The sequence below is a fragment of the Eptatretus burgeri genome, chromosome 1, assembly GCF_056783735.1.
Source record: "Eptatretus burgeri isolate ZD-2024b chromosome 1, Ebu_testis_v1, whole genome shotgun sequence".
Taxonomy (NCBI): Eukaryota; Metazoa; Chordata; class Myxini; order Myxiniformes; family Myxinidae; genus Eptatretus; species Eptatretus burgeri.
The window spans coordinates 3,251,674-3,270,435 of record NC_140961.1 but is presented as its reverse complement, the minus strand read 5'-3'; the positions used below and the strand labels follow the sequence as shown (position 1 = coordinate 3,270,435).

Genomic DNA, 18,762 nt, shown 5'->3' with positions numbered 1-18,762 from the left:
ACCTGGTCTCCATCTCCTTCATGTCCTGATGGAATCTCTCCCCCTGCTCGTCACTCATTGAACCCAGGTTCTCAGGAAACCGGTTCATATGTGAAAATAGGTAGTGCATCTTGATGCTCATGTTGCAGTCCAGGTTTCTGAAAGCAGTCAGCATGTTGTTGACAAGTTCTGCGTAGTTTCTGGCCTTATTGTTGCCAAGAAAGTTCTTCACTACCAAAACAAATGTATTCCACGCTTCCAGTTCCACTTCGTTCATTGAGTTTTGAACTCTGGATCTCTGATGAGCTGACGGATCTGAGAACCATCAAAGATGCCAGCTTTCAACTTCTCCATGGTCAATCCTGGAAAAGCCTGGCACAAGTAAGTGAAGCAGTCACCATCTTTGTCCAGAGCCTTGGTGAACTGCTTGATTAAGCCGAGCTTGATGTGCAGCGGTGGGAAGAGTATTCTGTCTCTGTCCACCACAGGGTCGTTGATGACGTTCCTTTCTTTGCATGGCACCAATTCCTCCCGCACAGGCCAGTCCTTCTTCGTGTAATGCTGAGCACGGTCCCTACTATCCCACATGCACAGAAAACATGGGTACTTGGTGAAGCCAGACTGTTGTCCCAACAAAAAGTTCACCATCTTCAGGTCAACACAAATAAACCACTTATGCTGATCATAACCAATTTTCTCCAGCACGTACTTCACCGCTTCATACTTCTCCTTCAGTGTAGTCGAGTGAGCGATGGGTACAGAGGCAAACTGGTTGCCGTTGTGTAGCAGAACACATTTCAGTGATCGCTTGCTGCTGTCAATGAACAGTCTCCAATCTTTGGGTTCGTACTGTGGCACTCCAAGCTTGAGCAGAAGCGCATGTCATAAATTGGCGCATGTAGGTATTGTACATTCTTCAGAGTTCGTTATTTCAAGAAATACAACTTTTTTGTATCACATTATTACAAAATCTGCCCCATTAACTTTAGTTTTGATCCACGAACTTTATGCTTTGCCTCACCAATTTTTGGAAGATTTTGAGGTTTTATGACTTCAAACTGATCCCTTTTCGACATAATCACCTAGAACTATCGTACCTGAATACTTCTTGTCATTAAAATAATTATTTCCAATCAAAACAATTATTTGACATGACATTTACCCCACCAACTTCTTCTAAAATGCTCCACACATGCGTACATGTGAACAAATATGTAAAAAAACGACATGTGGCCATATCTCAAAAACTTGACCTGATTGAACAAAACTAATGTGAGTTTTGGATTCAGCGCATCAGATTCGTCCTAAATCAGCTTAAAAAATGCAGACAACAAATTTGTTGTTGACCAGTGTAATTGGTGAGTTGTCAAATGTTACTGCTTCATCTATTGCCGATATTGCTAGACTAGCTCCATTTAGCCTAGCTACAGACGGTAGCAATGACAGTGGTGAGGCCCAGCTATATCCTGTCCTGATTTCGTACTATGACAACAGTGCTGGGATTGTGAAGCAAGGTTTGCTAAGTTTGCCTGTGTGCAAACAAGATTCCACTGGAGAAAACATTTTCAAACTGCTTGATCATGAGTTCAGTGACAGGAAAATTCCGTGGGGAAATTGTGTTTCCTTTTGTGCTGATAATGCCTCTGTCATGGTGGGCAAGCACAAAGGAGTCGCTGCTTATATCCACAAACAAAATCCAGAGTGCTACATCATGGGATGCCCTTGCCATATGATGCACAATACGGCCAAGAAGGCGGCTCAGGCCTTCCCCATTGAATTAGATGACTTTCTCATCGATATTTACTACTACTTGGACAAAAGTAGTAAACGCGTCAAAGGAGTGAAAGCACTGCAAGAACTCTGTGATGCCCCGACACACAAGATTCTGAAGCATGTAGCAACAAGGTGGCTGTCCCTTGGTCAGTGCCTAGACAGGCTGATTGAACAGTGGGAGCCACTTCGCCTCTTCTTCAAAGAAGAAGTCCGAAGAAAAATGCAACCAACTGTAGCCAAGACTCTAACAACGAGCAAGAAGGACGGCACTGTATCTACTGCCAGTACTGGCACTGCAGGATCAAGCACTAGTGGAGCAGCATTCACCACTACCACTGCAGTATCTGCTGCGAAAGAAGACAGCAGGGACAGCACCAAAACCAATGCTGAGAGCAGGTAGCATCACCGGCCCTTCATCACGTTCATCTACAAAGCAGATCCCTTCAGAGTCGAGAAAGACTGTGATAGTCCCATCTACAGGCAAAGAAGGACCCAAGTTAAGTTCTGCTTTTGCCAAATCACTTGACAGAAGCTCAGCAAAACCTTCGAATCAGAGGTCTTCTTCCTTGGCTGCACCTACCTCAAGCTCTCTCCTCAAACGTAAAATTGGATCTGGTACTACGAGTCTGACCTCTTCTGCTGGCAGTAAACGCATAAGTGTGATCTCCCTGCGGCTAAGTGTACTACGAGTTCTACAACTAAAAGCGCATCTTCCTCAAACACTGTGCAGGAATCTAGAGAAAAACGTGTCAACAGGATGTTCTTGTCTCCACAAACAAAACTCTATTGTTTCTTCCTTCGATATGCTAACAAGCTTTTTGAGAAGGGGAATCTTCTGCTCCAAAGAGACGAACCCTGTATTCATCTCCTGATCTTGGTCTTCTGGTCTTCTGAATTGAATGGTCTTCTGAAAGATATCTTCGTACGGTTTTTGAAACCATCGGTGTCATCGGTTGCTCTGGTAAATGTACCCTTCTCTGACAGAAATCATCAGAAGAATGATGAGGACCTCATGATTGGGAACGATGCCAAACTGTATATAAGGGAACAAAGGAGTCTCAAGAAATCCACCTTCACTCTGAGTGAGTCAGACATCCAAGGTTTCTTCAGTGCAGTTCGCTCATATTATGTGAAAGCCTGCAATTACATCTTCAAAACCTGGCCGCTAGGTGATGAATTAGCCAAGCATGCTCAGGTGCTGGATGTTAAGCTACACCAAGAAGTGGGGTTTGACTGTGTGGAGTTTTTCATCAAGAAATTCCCCTGTCTGTTCAGTGGCGGTGATAGTGACATAGACAGTCTTGAGAGTGAATTCGCTCACTACCAGGCAGACGCCTCCATAGCTACAATTGCTACTGAGACAGTGAGAGTGGATGAGCAGTGGCATCGGTTTCACAGCTCACAGATCCCTGCACTGGTGCCAAGAAGTATCCTAATTTGAGCAAAGTGATGAAGGGAATCTTGGTCATTCCTCATTCGAACGCATCATGTGAGCGGGCACTCAGTCTTGTACGGAAGAATCATACTGAATTTCGTCCCAATTTGAGTGTCAAAACCCTGGAAGCTCTCTTAATTGAAAAACTAGCTCATAGCACCCTTGCTACCAGAGAGAATACAGCAAAGACACAATCAGAAGGGCTAAAAGAGCCACACAGCTGTCACTCAGCAAAGCTGCCATGGAAAAAGCAAGCAGCAGTAGTACCAGCCAGTAAGGTAAGAAAAATATTGCTTCTTTTGTGCTTTTTGTTAATCTTTGATTGTCCCCTAACTTACTAATATTAACATACATGTAACATTAAAAAGTGCACAATTTTCCCCTTTTTTTGTTCAAAAAGTGGGAATTCTTAACATGTTAAATGCTCCAAAATAGGGCTCAGAGGGCACTAGAGAGCGTCTAGAACCCCAGAGCTTCCAGGGCCCTAAGGCGGGCCATGGACCCCGGCGCAAGGGTCGAGCGCTCCGCGCTCGAGATGTGCGCTTGGCGCACATAATTTGGTGTCGGTTGAAAATCCTCCCTAATTCTGATTTCCAAAAGTTGGCATCTCTGCTTCTGCCTTCCCGTGCGAGTAACCGGCAGTCTCAGTTTTATTTTGAATGATCCTTTGGGGTCAGCCAACATCACTGCATTACAGTAAAAACGTGCACAAAACCGATCCTCTGAACTACATACCTGTTTGCTTGTTTCCAATGATCAGCAAGGTCATGGAATCCATCAACGCAATTCATATGAAATCATTCCTTTTCTCCAAAACCTCATCTCAGATCATCAATTTGGATTCAGACCAGGTCACTCTACCTTGGACATGCTGCTTTTCCTCTCCCAACAATGGATGGAGACCCTCAATGCCAGACATGAGATCAGGGCCATCTCTCTCGATATATGTCGAACTTTCAATGCAGTCCAGCATGCCGCTGTGCTCTCCAAACTGTCTGCCTTTGGCATCTTAGGCCAACTCCACTTTGGATTCCTGATTTATTTTGCTCTCATCGCCAATGTGTGGCTCTCAACGGAATCCTTTCATCTCCTCTCGTTGTCAAGACTGGAGTGCCCCCAATGTAATGTGGTGTTCTTGGCACCATCCTATTCCAATCTTGAACTATCTCTCTGATTCTCTGGAAAATGCTCTTTATATATTTGCTGATGACTCCGCCCTTTACCGTGACATCCCTCATCCTTCAGATTGGCAGGCTGCAGCCTCTTTGCTCTCTTCAGACCTTGACAAAATCACAAGCTGTTCAAACACTTGAAATATGTCTTTCAATCCTGACAAATCTCTCTCTCTCTCTCTCTATCTCTATCTCTATCTCTATCTCTATCTCTATCTCTATCTCTATCTCTCTCTCTCTCTCTCTCTCTCTCTCTCTCTCTCTCTCTCTCTCTCTCTCTCTCTCTCTCACTCTCACTCTCACTCTCACTCTCACTCTCACTCTCACTCTCACTCTCACTCTCACTCTCACTCTCACTCTCTCCAGAAGGACTGTGTGTCGTCTGTTCTCCTCCCATCTCACTCGCCGTCCTCTTCCCCTCTGCTGCCCTCTCTCATTTGTCGTGTTTAACCACTACGTACTATTTACTGTTTCCAAATCTGAAGCAAAACACCAACGGACATGTATTTAAAGGCTATGATGGTGTTCAATGTGGAATTTTGACGAGATTAACAAAAAAAAAAAAACTTTGATGATGAATATTTCAAGATATTTGGGGAAGGATTGACTTTAAATGCAATTGAAAAATTGAACCTTCAAATTATCATTTTCTTCTCCTGACTCAACATACTTTTCATGTGTTTAAGCCAAAGGATTTTATCTCCTCGTCCCCTCTCGACCCACAGCCCCTTTTCCTTTACGTGTCAAAAAATTTTTCTTATATATTTTTTTCAACCCCGGCAGCGCTGCTGATTGATGACCAGAGCGTCCCAAACTGATCGAGATGGTACTAGCTCTGTCAGGTGTGCAGCGGTTCAGAAGCGAGTTTCGGCTCGGTAGTTTGTATGCGGGATCAATTGTGGGGGGGGGGGAAGAGGAGTTGTGGTGGTGGAGATGATGCAGAGTAGGAGGTTGGAAATGTTTGTGCAGGATACCAAATAGAAAGGAGACAGGGTGAGGAGGTTGGTCGGAGGTTGGAAGCTGTTCCAAGCGGGTGGGGATGGAAGGAGTAATGTCATGGGAATAATAGTATCGGAAGAGATCAGCAAACAGGTGGTCATCGTGGAAAGATGGAAGGGACAGATAGTTAAGGCATGGTTGGTTGTGCAGAGGCAAATGGTTTGTGTTATGTCAGTATTTGGTCCACAAACGGGAAGGACTGGGGCAGAGAAGCAGGAAGTTGGGGACACACTGGAGAGTATGATGAGAATGGTTGAGCTGGACGTGATGCTGTGCACTGCAGGAACTTTAACTCGCATGTGGGAGTAGCGGAGTCAGGGGAAGAGGAATGTTTTGTTAAATTTGTTGGGGAATGAGGAATAGAGTTGGCCAGGAGCTGGTGGAGCTGGTGACAAGGAATGGGATAGCCGTAGCTGGTTCATTCTTTCAAAAGCAGGAAAGCCACAAGATTACCTATAGCATTGGACATCACAGAACAGATCTGGATTTGGTGGTGGTAAGGATGTGGCAACTGTGAAGGGTTGAGGATTGTAAGACAGTGGCGGGAGAGCATGTTACCACCCAGCACAAGCCTGTGGTATTTGTGGTATGGATGGAGAAAAGGAGGAAGGTAAAGAGCAGGGGTCGGAAGATTATTTGGTGAGCGACGTGTATGGGGAAATGTCATCGTTGAGTATAAGGAGAGGTTGAGCTCTTTGGTATGAGCAACTTAGCGAAGAAGCAGAAGGTTTGGAGGAGGAGTGGAAGAAGTACGGAGAGGCATTTAGGGGAACTGCCGAAGTTTTATGTGGAAGGACGTCAGGAAAGGGTGCATCATCGAGGGATAGAAACCGGGTATGGTGGACAGAGGAGGTAGCGAAGACAGTTGGTGAAAAGGAGGTTTAGAAGAGGACAGAGAAGATCAAAGATAGGGGGAGGCAGCCAGATATGGGGTTGCTGCCCCTGTTTGGGCAGAAGAAGAAAGCAGCAGAGAGAGCTGTGGACAAGGCGAGAAATGATATGGAAGAGGAGGTGTATAATAAATTGGAAGAGGATGGTAGGAGGAATATGACATATAAGTTGGCTCGTGACAGGGATGAGGATGGTAAGGACCTGAAGGAGGTGCGGTTATTAAGGATGGTGGTGGCAGGCTAGTCACAGAGAGGGGTGCAGCATTGAAGGTGTGGGAAGGGTATTTCAAAGAGCTGTTGAACCAGGAATGAAGCAATGGTGAGCTGAAACTACCGTTTTACGTAGAGGGGAAAGTGTAGTTGGTGGAGATCACAGAGGAGGAAATGCAGACAGTATTGAAAACGATAAGAAGGGGAGAGCATCAGGCATTGATGAGGTGTGTACAGAGATGATAATTGCAGCAGAAGAAGTCATAGTCAGTTGGACGAAGAGGCTGTTGAATGTGTGTGTGTATATGTGTATATATATATATATATATATATATATATATATATATATATATATATATATATATATATATATATATATATATATATATATATATATACATATGAGAGGGTTCAATTCTGGGAGAGTGGAGGACAGGGTTAATTGTGCTGACATGGAAGGGGAAGGGCAATTTTCAAGATCCGGGGAAGTACAGTGGCATTACGCTCCTAAGTCATGTAAGGAAGGTGCTGGAGGAGATTCTTGATGGGAGGATAAGGAAGAGGGTGAAGAGCAGCAGGGGGTTATTTAGAAAGGGTATGGAACGATGGATGGGATGTTTGCGCTGAAACAGCTGATGGAGAAGAGGTTGCACATGCAAGGTGAGATGGCAGTGGGATTTGTCGACCTGGAGAAGGCCTATGACATTGTCCCGAGAAGTTACCTTGATGGAAGGGATGTAGAAGGGAACGAAGGGAAGAGTTTTGGTTTGTCCTGGGATGTTTGAAGAGTTAATGTGAACATTGGTTTGAGGCAGGGAAGTGCTCTCAGCCTACTCATGTTTATCATGGTGATGGAGCTGGTAAGCAGGAAGGTGAGTTTGAGGGGTCGTATGAGGAGGATGCGGATGATCTGGTTGTTGCTGTGGAGAGTGGGTAGGAGATGCTGGAAGTACTGGGGGAGTGGAAGGAGGCATTTGGAAAGCATGGGCTGAAGATGAATATGGAGAATATTGAGGTGATGTGGGTCTGGCAGCAGAGAAAATAAATGAATACCAGGTTCGAGAGGAAGGAGATCAGGCAGGGAAATGGGTTTGAGTATCTGGGAGGAACAGTGACTGGGAACGGTAAGTCCGAGGCAGAGGTGCGGAGGAGGATTCAGGTGAGTGTGAATGCCGACAGGAAAAAATAGCAGACAGAAGGATATCAAGAAAATTGAAAAGTAAGGTTCTGATGTCGTGTGTAACACTGGCTTACCTTTACGGTCTGGAGACGGTAGCACTGACAGACGACAACAGAGGCTGCCGATTTGCGAGAACAACTAGGTCAAGAGGATTGTGGGGGTGAAGACGGGACGGTGGATAGAAGGAAGATGGATGAACTGAGTTGGGGAAGAGAGAATGGCAAAGAGAGCAGATAGGTTGAGGCAGCAAGGTAGGAGGAAAAGAGGTAGACCATGGTTGAGACGGGGAGATTGTTTGTGAAGGGATATCCATAAGGTAGGGGTGGTTGGAGAGTGGAGAGAGTTGGCTGAGGACAGAGGGAGGTGGAGAAATATTGTGGTCAAGGCAGGGAAGAAGCTTGGTGCCATTGGACCTCACCCCTTATAAAGGGAAGAGGAGGAAAATAACAAGAAGAGGAATACCTCCTCCCCTACTCCCTTTTCTTTCATAATCCTTAGATGGCTCCTTCACAAGTTGAGGGCCTCTGTCTTTGTTTTGAGTAACTTTTTCTTGATTCACAATACACTTCAGTTGGTCTGGCTCCTTGAATAACGACTCCCTTTACCAGCAGGCGTGGATCGGGTGCTGAGAGCCGAGATGGAATAGTGTGATATTCAACAAGCTTATTCCCAATGAGATTTACTCTCAAATACAAATGAGAACATTGCTGATTGTTTTATGCCCTCTGTTGTCCCAAGGTGCTTACAAGTGTATCTTATCCCCCCCCCCATCCCCCCTCACACTTTTGCTTTGAGGTGTGAAAGCTGATTTTGTGTGCACGAAGAAACCTGACATTTTGAGCAATTATGATATTTTATAATTGTTATTTCTTGCAAAGCAAAATTTACGCACTTCAGTGCACAAATTTAGCCCTTTGTTTATACCCTCAAGACTTACGGTGTATCTTCTGGAGAATCACTTCCTTTGGTTGCATCATTGAAGCTCTCGAAAGAGAAAGACAGGGAGTTGAGGGTATTGCTTTGGAACAGTGAGACTTGAGAGAGTATTTGCACACGCGATGTATTGATAAGTGAGAAGGCTTCAAGTAGGATCGAAGTGGAGCTTCACCAGAGTGGGATGTTTGCATTGAAAACATCACATGTGGGAATGGAAGGTGTGTGTTTGTGTGTGTGTGTGTTTTTATTTTTAGTACAAGTACATTTGTTGAAGCTCATTGAAGAATTAGTGCAAGTACAGTGAAAGGATCACGACGCAGCAGGACAGAAGGAACAGCAGGGAGAGAGGGGAACACCATCAACAGAGCCGAAGGCCATGACAGAGGAAGGCAGACAAACAATGGGTGTGTGGAGGAATGGGGGGCAGGAGAAGATGCATGGGGTGGACAAGATGGATACAGAAGGGAAAACTGGAAATTTGGTAGGAGGAGGGATTGCGGTGGGGTTGAAGGGGGGGAAGGTGGTTATCGAGAGGGAAAAAAAGACCATGGTGGTTTTGGATCGGGGATGACCTGAGATGGTGGTGAACAGCTGTCTTAAAGACCTGGAGAGAAGGATGACGTTGAAGAGGATGTCGAAGTTGATTCCACAGGTTGCACAGGAGGAGCAAATGAGTGGAGGTTGGCAGTGATCCTGGATTTCGGTAGTTTTTGATTGTTATCTCCATATGCGAGTTTCAAAAGGTGGAATGGAGTCCTCCCAGGTGTCGAAGAATCCACCTCCGTTTCAGTAAAGGATCATGACTCATGGACAAAGCTATGAAATTGTGTTGTTCTCAAAGTTTTGTTCCGAGGGCTCTTTTCAGGATCGTCGTTGAGCCCCGCACAGCTTCCAGCTGTAGTTTGTTTGTGGTAATGTTCCCAGGGATGGTTTTTAATATGCCTGTGACGTCGTTCTTTGTCATTCCCGTTGCTCCAACTATCACTGGTTCAATTTTGGTGCTCTTCAGCTTCCAGGATCTTATCTAAGTACGATATCTGGTCGCAGTACTTTGTTTTCTATGTTCATGCTCGATTGGGATCATTAGGTTGAACGTGAACGTTATTTTCTTGTTTTCAATGATTGCTTTTGGTTCATGTTTCCACGAGTTTTCTGGAACTGGGATAGCAAAGTTTTTGCAGATGTGCCAATACAATACTTTACATACCGTGTTGTACCTTTGTCAGTTTTACTGTTCTGACATGAGTTTTTTTGTTTTTTTTTACATCCCGATAGGAGGTGGCTCGTGCTTTCCGTTTCTACCTTCTACCTTGCAGAACCTGCACCTGTCCGATTGGCTCAGTCCCACCATCTTCTTAAAGCCATTCGTGTAGTGTCCCCAGTCTTGTGTATTTCTAATGATTCGTTCTCTATCCTCTTTGAGCTGACATCTTGCGAGCCGTTCCAATGAGCCTTCTCTGTCTCTGCTCAATGTGTTTTTGTGTGTTGTTTTGGGTGTTGTGTGTGTGCGAGTGTGTTTTGGTGTCTTTTATTCTTAATTTATTTCTTTCTTTCTTTTTCTCTCTTTCTTTTTCGATGTGTCGATGGAGAGGTTAACTCTTGCAAAATGTTTTTTAAGGCTCACTTGGCTGCAATGGGATGGGTTTGAGGGTCGAGGAGTAGCGACTGAAACCCGAATACTATCCACGTTTCTCCTGATGACTATCTTTTCCAATTTGGGTTTCTCCTGATGGCTCCAATGCTGTATTTGGTCCATCATTTGACTCGGATTGAGATGATCCTTGTCTCACAACCATCTTCAATTCTGTCGGGAAGCGCGATGTTAGATTGACACGGGAGAAAGAGATTCAGCAGGCGAGATTATTAACGTTGGACAAATGTACTATGTAAGGTAGATAAAACTATTGGTGTTGTATATTTATTTAGTTTCACTGGTTAAAAACATTTTCTCCCCGTTTGTTGTTTTTTTTTCCCCGAAGGGTTAATTGATTTTTGTAGCGGGGGTGCAGGGGTTTGGGGAAGTAAGAGTTGAGACTCCTTTTGTTTTCCTTAATGTATATAAATTACACCATGTTGGTTGATGAGTTATCAAAAACAAAAATGTGTGCAATAACACTATGTTTGAGCCTCTGGACTCCAGAGAAACCAGCATACTGTAAGCCTCAGTTGACTATCACTCTCTTTCCCTCCACTCCATGGATGCCCTATTTGTAACTTGAGCAGGCCCGTGAGGAGCTGAGGCCGGCCCGTGAGGAGTTCGAACAGCGGAACAAAGCGTTGCTGGAGGAGATGCCACTGTTCTACAACAGTCGATCGGAGTACTTCCAGCCAAGCTTTGAGGCCCTTGTGCGAACCCAGGTGAATACGTGATGAATCTGACTTTGAATGACTTTACCGAATAATTTTGATGCAAAAGACTCCACTTTTGCAGCCTTTAAAATGTTTCTTCATAAAATTAAATATTTTTCGAACCCAGGCTGGAGAACTCAGAGGCGAGTGCGCATACCTCTAAGGCCTCAGCTATCCTGCCAGACCATGTAATCATCCGTCATCCCAAAATTAGCAAACAAAGGCTCTGATTCGTTTTCTTTTCTTTTTTTCTTTCAACAAAATATTATTCGTCGCTTGCATTACCTGCTTGTGCGGACAGAGTGAAGCAATTCCTCTATAAAGGAAGCTACACAAAATATCCCACTTGTGTCGCCTCCACGTCATACCATCCGGAGGTGTATTGAAGAAGTGGCATGCGGTTCAAGTTTCCACCAGCTTTTTTGTTTGGCTTTGCTAAAGTTTCCTGTTCGATCTTCGAATGTATCGATGTCCTCACATTGTAAAATGCGTGTAGGGTCACGGCTTATGCATGTTGTTAGACATAAAGTTTGAGGGAGGGAGAGACAATTGGAGTTTGGAAGCGGACAATTTATTAACCTCCGCCATCTTCGAAGATGGATGGAGGTTACTGTTTTCACCCCTTTCTGTTTGTTTGTTTGTTTGTGTGTTTGTTTGTTTGTGAACAGTATTACGGAAAAAACTCCTCGACGGATTTCGACGAAACTTGGTGGGGGGGGGTTAGGTATGGTCCAAGGATCATGCCATTAAATTTTGGACTTGGTCCCCCCCCACCCCCCCAAAAAAAAAATTTAGAGAATTTTTTTTTTTTGCATTTCTACATGTTTTAAGTGATTTCCAACACCCCCCAAAAATTGGAAGAAAAATTTTTTTTTGCATTTCTACGTTTTGTGATTTCCAACCCCCCCCAAATTGTTACCCTCCCCCCCCCCAAAAAAAATTGTTCGAGAAAAAAAATTTTTGCAACTTTTTTTTCAACAAAATTTCGATTTCTTTTTTTTGCATTTCTACATGTTTGAAGTGATTTCCAACCCTCCCTCCCCCCAAAAAAATGGAGAAAAGAACTATAACTCTGTGAGCACTGTTGACATCATATTTAATGAATAAGATATAAGGTTCACTTGAGTGACCCAGCAGTATTGGCGGCGGAGGTTTTGCACTCTCCCGAGTGCTCCCCCTCTAGTTATCTTTGCAACGCCGGGTCCCTCCTCTCACCCTTTCCCCTCCCTCATCCCAGGCCTCTATCTCCTCCCACCCCACGGCACACCATTCAAACTGGATGCTCACATCATCAAGAGAGTAGAGAATTAGACAAGATAACAATTGTGAATGAAAAAAACAAAATAGAAAGAGCTTGAGAAGATTGATTGATTGTGTGCTCCACTTGAAGGCAAGTCTTTGGCTGCTTGGCGAAGGTGATAGTCGGTGGTTTGCCACTACCTTCCCAGCAATTGGTCAGGGGTAGGAATTTATAATTTATTCAGGATGCCGGTGATGACTCGCCTACTCTTGGCGAATGACACCGCTGGAAATACACCAACTTATATACACGACACCCCAACAATGGATATACATGACACACAAGCTCATGATAGCAGACCGGACACCCGGCTTAACGTCCATCCGACGGATGGCACGCAAATTGATGAATCACCCTGCTAGTATTCAGTCCTGTATTTGCAGACAATGTGAACAGTTACGAAACTTAATCCGGTTTCCGTAGGGACACGATCTGGTGGTCGTATGGCAGCTTAGCTGCCGGGGTAGCTATCATTTCTTGAAGCGCGACTGTGTCGCTGATGCAGTGCCCCTCTTCCAGTACACACATTGGAACTGGTACTCATTTCGCCAACCTCAGAAGGATGACAGGCTGAGTCAACCCCCTGGTGTATTAATTCAGCGACCGATGGGGCTTGAACTCAGGGGGACACGATCTAGTTTGGCATGTGTCAAGTTAATGCAACAATCTGTCAAATTTTGAGAAAATTTCGTGTTCAACTTGCATTACTATTTCCAAAAACTGATGATTTCTTGAGCTGAGATTTCAGTTTAAATTGCTCGCGATATTCTGTAGGACCTGGTTAAAATCTCAAGGCAGTCAAAAACCTTTGCAATCGAGTTTGAAACGACATACACAATCAAAACACCACACATAAATACATACAAGGGACAACGACTTACCTGGCACAGAAATGATGACGAACTTGGTTTCCATCCCAATTTCCTCACTCTGTTCTCCAAAATTTTTCTTCTTTTGGCATTTGTGGAGAATCTGTACGTTCTGAATCCCTTGTCCGACCAATTGGTGCACCCAAAGGCACAGTGTCCTGTCATTTAGTGAGAAAATAAAAATATCTAAAAAATATAGTGTATGAGTCTCGATAAGTATACAGCGTTGTCTGATCACTCTGATATACAAATACCACAACTACTACATGCACCATCGCTTCCGGATATCAGAATTGGGCTAATGATGATACATTCTGTGTCGCGATACATCTAGTATGCCGAAGATCAGGAATTGGTGGAGCCGAGGATGCACCGCATCTCAACTTACCACCTCCGCGAGAAGGGGTTTGGGTGGGAGGTGTCGTACTCGCTGGAGAACCAGCTCCGGATTGTCCTACGGGTCCTAGATAGTCAGGGGCTCCAATCCTGGTGCCATAAATATTTGCCATTATAGAATAGTTGACCTTTGATACTTTGTTCCCTTGGGACAGGGGGAAATGTGATGCGCAGTACACAGAGCCAGTTCTTCATCAAGTTGAGTTTGGAACCTGGTATTGTTATACTCCCTGCACTGTATTTTGTGTAAAACTTGCTTTTCACATGACCAGACAAGTATTAAATGCTTTATTTTATATCTGTGTTAACGATGTCATGGCCTTGTGGCCTGATGCACGCGGTTTGTGTGATGGCGTTTCAGACAAATCCGACTTTGTGCCAGGCGACACAAGCTATTCCATCCAAAACTATGAAAGTACCACATTGTGTCGTGCGGTGCTAAGGTTTGCTTTTAAACTATAGCAAGTGCAAAACTATTAAAACCACGAATTGATGCACCATTTCGATTTTGGTGCAATCAACAGGGCCATTTGTCATTGAATTTCCTTTCCCTGCACTCTTTTGGAAGTGGAGCAAAGTGTAACAGCTGTGATAAATGCTGAACAAGCACCAAACTTTCACAAAAGCTTCAACAGTTTGAAACACACAGTGATGTTTTAACCTTTTATTTCGAACCGCCCGGTGTACAAGTGCCAGTGAAAATGTACCACGGCAGAAGTTTGCTATTTTCTCGACCACCCTGGGCCTCATTCACTGCTCTTCTGTCATGCTGAGGTGAGGATTGCCACTCAGCAGGCCTGAGTGAAAGTGATGGTAGGCCGGTGTTTCCAGCCAGCAACTCACTCCCAAGCTGGAAGCGCACTCCACCACTCGTCTGATATTTATCAAAGAAACACCGACATTATCCAGTCGTCACCAACTCTTGTCGCCTTCACTGTGCATGGTGAGTGAAGAGCAAACACCAAGTCCTTGGTGCTCTGACATTTTAAATATATTTCCAGAAATGATGCTGATGGAAGAACAAGTCAAGAATAGCAAAATAGAAGCAACAGGATCATTTACTTCCCAAATCCCGCTCTATTACCGGTATTACACATTTCCAAGTGCCCCTGAAGTTATGAAAAGCTTCCAGGTCAGAGATGACATCAAAGTGTTGTGGATGGATATCCAGCTTCACCACTCCTGGAGATAGATAATCTTTTCCCTTTGTAGAAGACACCTGAAGCGAATGTAGACATCACCCCTACCCCACACAGATGAGAGAGAAGGGGACCAGTCCTGCAAAGGTGTTTGATCAAAGCGGTGCTAACCCTCATGTAGCCACACGAACTCCTAAACTGTTGTGCAGAAATTCACCAAACGATTAGTTATGGGTCAACACCTTGAAAAAAAAGTGTGAGAGCTGTTTCATTTTTGGCTCTGCACCACCTCCCCCCTCCCGCCCCCCCCCCCAGGGTGTGGTCAAAAGGTCAAATGACAAAAAATGCAATTACAGACATTTTAAAATATTAAAAAATGGAACTTTGGATGTGCAATCAACATTGAGAGATGCATGAAATAATGGACACATTTATATATGTATATTTTCTTTTTCATTTGATCCCCAGTTCATGCCCCAAGGGGTGGGGACTTAGATCACAGGGTTTAAAACGGGGGAAAAAAAATTTAAACTCAAAATTTGATATTGGGTCATCCCTGGTGGAGCTTGTTTGCTATCTTTCAACTTTGCCTTCGGTGGGAAGTGTGGAGATTTGTGATGGTGCGCCTTCGACTTCACTCGAGTTTTTTGGGGGGGAATTTCATCTAATCTTGACTTCTTTTCTGTCATTTACTAGATTGCATTTTTTCCCGTGTCAGGTTCATTTTTCCGTTTCAACATTTCTTGAACTCTGTCCGTTTCCCGTGATCGCAGAAAATGATTGGCTCGACTTGTGATGGTCATTGCTTCAATTTTCTTTGGAGGACTGGCCGAACATTTTCTCCTGGACGTTTCTTCGAGTGTGATGTTTCATGAAGGAGGAATACTTCGAAAATTATAATAATCTTATTTTTATTTACACGAGCGTAGCCCGTGGAAGAGTGAATTATAATACATGGTGGGACACACATTAAGGGAATGAATGAACAGGACAACAGGATAGGGAAGAGAGGAGGAAACACTGAAACTCTCGAGTAAGATGGTTGGGTTAGGAAAGGTTAATGGGATTCACAAAGATAATTCGTCAAAATGTGATGGGGTGTGAGGGCAAGGGGGGGTGGTGGGGAGGGGAGAGTCATACTAGGTGGTGATGCACTGCTTGCATGAAATCCAGGAGGGAAGAGTGAAACCGAACAGCCTCGGGAAGGTGCGTCCATAGACGAGAGAATAAAGAGTTGGGGCGAGCAGTCAACTTGGATTTTGGAGGTTTACCAGGGGAGGACACGAGAAGAATGTGTGCATCCTCGAGGAGATCGGGAGGGTCAGAGGACTGAGAGAGCAGAGAGAGCAGAGAGAGTAATATTTGAAAATAAACGGTTAAAATAAACAGAGCCCACCGACTTTCCTCCAATATGAAAGCAACAGTCCGTGTGCTTTAGCCTCATTGTCGGAGATTCTGATAATTTTGAGAGCTTTAGATTCCACAGAGTCCAGGAGAGACAGAAGTGATGCTGGAGCACCAACCCATATCGGGTAACAGCACTCCAACGAGATATGGACAAAGCCCTTGCAGATTGTGAAATTTAAATCTCAAGATTTTAATGCGCTTCGGTTGTCCTTTTGATAACGAGCCATGAATTTCAAGTGAATGATCGGACTTTTTGTTGTCCATTCTCTATATGTACTCTTAGTGCTGAACCACAAGCAAGGAAGCAGCACGTGCCATTTATAAAGTGTTTGGTGTGACTCGGACAGGGTTTGAACCGTTGACCCTGTCTCGTAGTGGACGCTGTAACTGGAACGCTACCGAGTGTAGTAAGATGACACTGAGAGTTTGAAAAAATATTCCTTCATTTTGAAGTTTATCATGTCATTTCCAGGAAGCAATGTGTTGTATTTTCATCTCCTGTTTGTTTATCTGCACAGGCCCTTTTCGTGCTTGTGACTCACATTTTGTGGTTTTCTTGTTCATTTCCTTCTCACAATTTTCTGGAATCTGCCATGATTGTCTTTTTTGTTTGTTTTGCCACTCCTCTTGCCAGAGGAAGATATTTCAATTTTCATAGACGCCGGCCACAGATGCTCCAGCAAGGCGAAAATGCCTTATGATGGATGTTGTTGAGGCGTTCTTATGTTCGAGAACCTCTGGGGTTCTCGGAGGGGCCATCTATCCTCTGGGGCCATCTACACGCAAACACATACACACAAATGGTCGACTTTTTCTTGTGTATGCTCTCTCTGTGCTGTGTCTGTGTCGTAGTAAAGTGTTGGCAATGGTTTGTGAAAAGTCCATCTCGTTATGTTCTTGTATTAATTTCTGAAATCATGTCAAACTGGAATCAAATACAGGACTAGTAACAATTATTTGAAAATCAATTATTAAGTTAACAGCGTTTTAAAGATTTCAACATGATATCAAAACTGTCACCTGTTCAATGAGAGAGCAGCCACTACTTTCAGCACAAACAAATTGCCTAAAGCGCTATCTTCGGATCATTGCAAGAATTTCAGTCAGAAAAGGTTAGTGCACGTCAACCAATCGGAGGCAGTGAGACACCTGGCAACACGAGATCCAGTGGTGTGGTGTTCTAACGAGGTCTGTTTACACCCGACGAGAGTGCAGACAATTTGACGTCAGTCGTTTCTGCCGCAGGATGTGATGGCAAATCCTGGGTGCCTTTTGCTTCGGAAACCCACCACCGACTCACCATCCAATCGTTTTGCAGCCTGAGATTGTGTGCGTAGGAAGCTATGGTCCACCTGTCGGATATTCTCGTGCATGCCATTTAGCATTATCATCCTCCATTCCTTTTTGAGGAGAGAAACCCAGCACTTGCCTGGAGCTCTATGCCCTGATGAAGGTATTTTGTGCATATTTCCAAATCTTCTCCAATACATGCAACAATCGAGTGGTGAGCACCATATCATTCACTCTTGAGGAGACAAAGTAATGTCCATAGCAGTCATGCTCTGGGGTAGGTAGCATACCTGATCAACCTTCAAATTATGATCAAACGATCACTGGGACAGCCCTTCGGGTTTTTTTTTGAATGAAGGAACCAGTCTTGCTTGTGAAGTCGAGTGTCGAACTAGTTTGGCACCACGACAGTCGGAACTGCAAAGAACAAAGCCTTCTCTTCAGGAAAGGCACGCTGGCTCCCCACTGGAACAACGAGCGCTTCTCATTCATGGAAACCTCCAGTCTCTCAACTTTTTCAGTCCTTGCTCTGTCTCTGTCTCTGTCTCTCTCTCTGTTTTTCCTATTTTATTCTACTTTAATTTGTTTTCTCTATCCTCTCCTACTTCTCTCCTCTCTTCTCCTTTTCCTCTTTATTTCATGTACTTATGATGAAGGTGGACAGGTCGAGTGTGATAATTGCACCCCAGTTTTTGTTTCCTCTTGTCACCCCAAAATGAATGATATGAGAGCCACTTTGTTTCATCTCAAGGTGACTCATCACTCGCCAATGGCCACCGCTTTCATACGGTGGTGACCACTTCGTGAGGATGCTCGATTCGCATCTGGATGGAGGTTGTGGGTTCAAATCCAACTCGAAGGTAGCAGTATCAATCGATTTGGATTCTAATATTGAGCAAGTTAAGTTACTTTCAGGACCATTGCCATATGTCACTACTGGACCTTCGAGGCTCATGAACGACCTTCAATGTGGAGGTAATCTGCTTCCCCCATCTGGTCTATTCTCCAAATGATACCAGTCCACTCATGGTTGATTCTTATTCCTTTCTCTTGTTGCAGGAGATCATTCTTAATGACTATGGATCCTACCCATCTGTTGTACTTCACTATTAGTTTGGCATAGTGAGCTTACTATGTAATTGTTTCCAGTGTCTGTTGAATATAAATAAATAAAATCAATTTTTTTGACACCGGGGACTAAATGACGAGCAGTGGGGCATTGCTTGGTAGCACGTACCTCTTGTAACACTAACTAATTGAAGGATGAAGACGGTGTACCCTGTGATGACAAGAAAATGAAGGTCGTGGTTACATCGCAATTGGTCTTGGTCACATGCAGAACTATAACGGCACTCGGTAGAGCACGTACCTCCGCAACACTGAACAGTTCACGTTTTGTATCCTCCTGATAGGCTGGACCTGCATCCGGACCTGAACC

At 44.3% G+C, this 18,762-nt stretch overlaps 1 protein-coding gene across 5 annotated transcripts in view; it reads left to right on the top strand.

Moving 5' to 3' along the window:
- Positions 1–18,762, top strand: part of BIN3 (bridging integrator 3) — a 249,286-nt gene that overhangs the window by 222,246 nt on the left and 8,278 nt on the right. For all 5 annotated transcript variants that reach the window (XM_085871004.1, XM_085870993.1, XM_085871014.1 and 2 more), the window contains one exon: positions 10,798–10,932. In XM_085871004.1, coding sequence (XP_085727130.1) covers positions 10,798–10,932 — 135 coding nt within the window. The remainder of the gene's footprint in view (positions 1–10,797; positions 10,933–18,762) is intronic.